Source organism: Anopheles bellator, unplaced genomic scaffold (genome assembly GCF_943735745.2).
Source record: "Anopheles bellator unplaced genomic scaffold, idAnoBellAS_SP24_06.2 scaffold00138_ctg1, whole genome shotgun sequence".
Lineage (NCBI taxonomy): Eukaryota > Metazoa > Arthropoda > Insecta > Diptera > Culicidae > Anopheles > Anopheles bellator.
In genome coordinates, this window is record NW_026684327.1 from 1 (window position 1) to 5,915 (window position 5,915).

Consider the following 5,915-nt stretch of genomic DNA (forward strand, 5'->3'; position numbering starts at 1 on the left):
ATGTACATGCACTTTTCACTTATCTCTGCGTGTACGTAGAGTGTATCAATCCCTGAATCCTGTATTCCATGTATCCTGTACCATCTGCCCTATCGACATTGTCCCGTACGCTTGTAATGGTCAGCTGAAAATGGAAACAAACACGGTGCACTTTCACTATTTAGAAGTAAATACTTATCGAGAAATGCTTCCCGATGCTTAAATTTACTTACCGAAATAAGCAACAGCTTAGAATTCACTATTAAACATTATTTTTACACCAATATTTTTACCTCGTTGAATTGCTTGCGTCGTGCGTCGTACGTTTTGTATGAAACTAAAAGTTTCGAACAGTTTGACGTTGGAGTGCCGGACTGGATGCTACATGAGCGTGACAGAGACAAAAAAGTTGTTCGGTGTTGCGCTTTCTTTCTGGCCTTTGGTGAGAAACGAATCGGCGCTCAGATATTTCGTCTCACTATGGAAAATATGAGTGACTTTTTTGTTCGGGCATGGAGTTTCGAGGGACAAACGAGGGACAAACCACGAACAAACGAGGGACCAGTGTATTTCGTTCATATATATGCCTATACTGAGAAGGCCTGATCCCTAGTTGGCGAATTCTGGTCCCTCGAATCAATTTCTCGAAATTGCCCCTTGTCTTCCTCTCTCCTATATGCCCCCTCCCTTTTTTTTCTCGTATTCCCTCCCTTCCCTTCGAGAAATGAAAATGCTTCGGATTTCGGTCTCTGTTAAGGGGTTTGTTCGCTCTCCTTTCGTCTGTTTCGCTCGCTTGCTGATTCACTCTTCCCTATAGGGCATACCTATTCGTGCATTCCTGGCTGGCGCTATGCTGCGTTGGTGGTGTGAGGTTCTTGTGGTGGTGCGTAATGCATCACATTATCGGTGGCTCCAGGGGGTGTTGTTTTCGGTGTTGATGCGTAGATCGTTTCGCTCGTAGTTTTCGATGCATTTCACAAAGGAAGAAAAGAAAGTAAATTTTTGTTAGAGCTTTTGCATTGCATTTCTGTAATTTTATCTTACCTTCTCCACAAACGTGACGAGACGACTGAAACGAGTAAAGCGAAAACATTTCAACATTATTTTACTATGACTGAATACTGTCCACTAAATTTACCTGGGTTATTTCTATCAGGTACACACGTGATGGAAAGAGAAGCACTAGCACTTGGTACTTTGCATTTGACACTTAGAAAATACAGAGACAGAGGGCTTCATCCCGACTCCACAATTCGGTTAAGTTGACTCCACAATTCGGTGACAGAATAGAATTTTAAAACAGATTGCCGTCCTCTCAGAGACTTTGGGACATAGAATTTTGCCTCGATCTCGCTATCTCTGTTTTTCCTTCTCTTTTTCTTTTCTCTCCCCCGTTCGTCTTCCACCTGCTCCTCGTACGCATCGCCTCTCGGCCATTGCGTCTTGCCTCTACAGGTAATTCAAACCCACAAACTTGAGCGTGAAACCCCCTACTCTCGTGGGCTACCCAGGACCGCACCCTCATGAGCCGGCCCGCTCGTTGCAGTGAGCGTCGCGCTCGTCCTTCCTCATCCTTGTCGCAGGCAAAGGGGCGTTCGATCTCAGCCGTCGCAGCCTTCCTCCATCGACCTTCATCGTCGCTTGCAGCCATCGCCTTCATCGTCGCTTGCAGAGGGGTGGCTCCGGCTCTCAAAATTGTTCATTGGGTACCTCCACATCAATGTTCAGGCAGATCGGCTCAGTCGTTCTTGAGTTATGATCATTCCAACAATCTGCGACTCTCTTTTATATATATAGATTTTAAATTCATTTCATATTCCTCAAAGTAGTTCCTTTCGGATGCAATACACTTGTGGCTACGTGTTTTTATTGTTCTTGTATCGATAAAGATTACTCACTGAAGGTCTTCTGCAATATGGTCATGGCTTTGGCAGCAGAAATTTGATTCCGTATACAAAATTGAATAAAACTGCGTTGTTGAATAATTTGAGACATTACGATAAATGAAGAATTCACTTTTAACTGTTTACAAAAGGACTCGTATCACAAACACTAAATAGTATTTTGACGTATAATTTAAAACATATGTTGGTGGCTACTTATCAGGTTCAAACAAACAGGTTCAAAATCAAAATTCCCGTTACTTTTTGGCAATAATGTTTAACATCATTGTATTAATGGCGAACATCATTTTATTAATTAAAAATTGTATTATTTTCTTCCTTGGCAGAATATCATTTGGGCAGATAATCGGTGCTTTACAAAGTACACAAGTTTTAAAAGCAATTTGGAGCCGGATTCTTTCAATGAAAATCATAGTGCAATTCGGATATGGTGCAATGAAACTGAATGGTTTATAAGAGATTTGAAACAATTATTACAATTAGAACACCACCGGTATGTATCTTTTAATTTATAATGTCTCGATTGAAACAAATATGTTTAATTAGTTATAGTTTTTCGTTTACATGCGCTTTCTGATTTTTGTCCTTGATTTGTTAAGCAATCAACAAATCAACAAGCAATCAATCATCAACACATTTTTTGTTTTTTATTACCATGTCATTTTTTGTTTTCAGATATTGGTCTACGATTATATATAATGGATCCGCCATGGAGAGCATTGATTCATTCATGCAGAATGCATTACCGTCCTATTTGATATCCACGATAAACGAAAGCGATAAAAAAGTTGTATCATTATACAAGATTGCCCATACTTATGTGTTCAAAGTTATTTGTCGCTTAACCATGCAGAAGGAAAGCCCTGTTTATTGGATTGAAACTGATTACTTCTTTGATATGCTTTATGAACGGTTTATCATTACTGTACCATTTATTTTCGATTTATTAGCAATTTATGGGCGAGATAATAAGGAAGTGTCGTTCATAATTGAATCAGCAATCGAATTTCAGCCAAAATATGTTAAAGACCTCAAACATGGGCTTACATTTTTATTGAATGTATGTATGAAACCAATAAAACCAGTTTTCGCATTATGTTAATATTAGACTTCATTATCATCACAATAATATTATTCCTTTTTTGTCTTTTTGTCGCCTACAGGCCCTTACAATCGTCCAAGAGCAGTTAGAATGTGGATTGAGCGCTTCGGATTTATCAAAAGAAGTACTTAATGAGTTAGTGTTCTATTCTCGAGATTGCAGTTATATCTTGAGTTTGCTTGTTGAAATATCTCCTTCAATAAGTATCATGTGTTGCGAAAAAAATATGGAATATGCGATTAGTAACTTTTACGATAACGTTCTTGTAGCTCTTTATGAATGTGTTCAGCAATTGAATGCTGATTCGAATTATTTGGCGCTACTCAACGATGCCAGAATTGATATACTGCAAGCATTTCGGTCTATAATGTGTCTTAGATTAAAAGAAATACTACAAAATCCTGCAAAACGTTTAGTTTCGGCAGATAAAATTATATGCATACTTACGGAATGTTTGTCCAACAGTATGTTCGTGAATGATTACAAGAATCAGTATCAAATCGATGTAGATTTAGAAATAGTTAAGCAGGCGTACGATTCCATCGATGAATTTAAATTTGACTATATTCAGCTAGCATATACGACGTCTGACGGACCTAGAAAACAGACTTCGTTTGGATTTGTTAAGGAGGATGATTTATCGCTTAATTTGGATAACATTGACATAAAAGATGAAGAGAGAGGAAATATTCAACAAATTGAGAAAAACGTGGATTCTGTGTTGGATATTTTGCCCCATTTAAGTCCTGATTATGTACGAGAAGTTGTTAGTCGTTGCAACAACTTAGAACAGATAGTTATTGATTTACTTGAAAGCAATCCTACAAGTAATGCAGATCAAATTAGCGTTCCATTAGACCCACTCGATGAGTTTTTCGTGCAAACAGGCATCGATAGGCTTAATATCTACGATGGCGATGAGTTTGATGTAATGGTTAACAGCAGTGTTACGGGAATTATAAAAAAAGGTAAGGGCATGCCTGGTGAACCAAAAACCTTAAACGAGTTGCTGGATGACAAAAGTCATGTAAACCAAATGCGTCATTTGTATCAGCGTTTCGATCATATATCCGAGCACGAAGATGCTGCTTTTAATGAGGATATGGTTGAAAGAGAATCACGTCCTGTAACGGTGTATAGGGAAATCAAAAATATTGTTGTAAACGATATGGATAACGAAAGTGAAGTTGATGATCAGTACAGTGATACTGAAATTGATTCGAAAAAACCAGCTCCACTGACGTTCTGTTTAAATCCGGAAGTTGCTCGAAAAAGATATGAAGAAAAACTTAATTCAAAAATGGTTAGGCGTCACGGCACATCTCAAGCACACCAAGGTGAAAATGAAGTCCGTGGAAACCCGGAAAAACAAGGTCAAAATTCAACAGTACTTCAGAACAGGAAAACCAAAAATAAAAATAAAGCATCACGGGCCAATCACAACAGAAAGCAAGCTGCTAATTATAAACGAAGCCGTGGCATGATGCCATCGTAAAATGTCATTTGTAGGCCTCCCTGATCGAGATATATCTTTAAAATTAAACATGCCTGAACGGAATCGACTAAACCGAAATTACACCCAACTAGCTGTTGCAGTATTAGAAGTATCTTAAACATCATTCACCATTTTTCGGCTTGCATTTTCGCAAGTAAAAAAATAAAAACTATATAATGTATGGAATTTAGACTTTGTTGACTTCCATTGTTAACACGGCGTAATTCTGAACTGAATAGAGCATACGCAAATCAGCAAAAGAATGTTTTTTAGTTTGAAGTGTAACCTTGACAACGAACCGGTATGTATCTTTTATTATATAACTAGCTGCACCGACAGATTTCGAACTGTCTCCTTGTTTCCGTCTTTGAAATTCCCTTTTGGGTTTTGGGGCAGGTGTAACTGGGGAGCTACATTAGGCGTAACGTAATGTTTTTGACATTACAGATTAATGCCAAACTGCTGCACCTCTGTCAACACGTTTACGGGTCGGCTGAGGCGTAAACCTGAGCGTAAATACTTTTTTCATACGCTTTGCTTACAAACAGAGGATAATTTAAGTTCTTATTTGCTGGTATAAGGCATGGCCCAGTTAGAATCGGGAACAATTGCGTTAGCTCTATCTCGGGGTTGGTTTGACTTAGGAAACACATCAAGGTATCAAATTAAAGGTATTTTATTGTAGTTTAAGAGAAAAATTTCAGAAATTTATTATGTCGGTCGTCGGATGAAATCACGAACTTTCTTTGGAATGCGCGCCATAATTTTCTGCACAATCTTCTGATCAACCTCAGCGGCTAATTTTTGCCAATTTCTCGCCATCTCTGCAGCATCCCGCATCACCTTTCCAGTGTTTTTCAACTTCCGTTTGAATATTGCCCAATAATTTTCGATTGGGCGGAGTTTAGGGCAACTTGGTGGGTTGATATCCTTTGTGATGAAATCCGCCGTATTGTAAAAGTATCACAGAACTACATCCCTGCTGTAGTGGCAGCTTGCCAAATCAGGCCAAAACTTCACCGGACCTTTGTGTGAATTACTAAATGGTAGAACTCGCTTTTTAAGGCACTCTTCCTTGTACAGCGTTGAGTTCATCGTAGTGTTTGTGATGAAAACCTTGGTTTTCCGACCATAGGTGCAAATTCCTTGCCAGATCATTAATTTCCGTGCAAATTTATTGACGAATACAAATTTGAACTTGGAGGGGACATCTCCCCGTGCCGTGGCGAGATAAAATTTTCGTCCAAGAAGCTGTCCAAAATCCATTTTCACGTATGTTTCGTCGTCCATAAGCAAGCATCCTTGGTACCTCGTCAGAACCTTGACGTATAACTTTCGAGCGTGTGTTTTAATGACTAGATTTTGTGTAAGTGTCCTTTGTGGATGCTTACATGCAAGGAAAAAACAGTAGCCTCTTCATAGACAGATCTTCCGG

General features: G+C 38.9%; 1 protein-coding gene across 1 annotated transcript; it reads left to right on the forward strand.

Moving 5' to 3' along the window:
- Positions 1-2,248: 2,248 nt before the first annotated feature.
- LOC131214179 (activating signal cointegrator 1 complex subunit 2) lies at positions 2,249-4,643 on the forward strand. The gene is made up of 2 exons (XM_058208562.1): positions 2,249-2,376; positions 3,047-4,643. Exons 1-2 carry the CDS (start codon positions 2,329-2,331, stop codon positions 4,478-4,480), a joined length of 1,482 nt encoding a protein of 493 aa, XP_058064545.1. The 5' UTR covers positions 2,249-2,328; the 3' UTR covers positions 4,481-4,643.
- Positions 4,644-5,915: the final 1,272 nt, after the last annotated feature.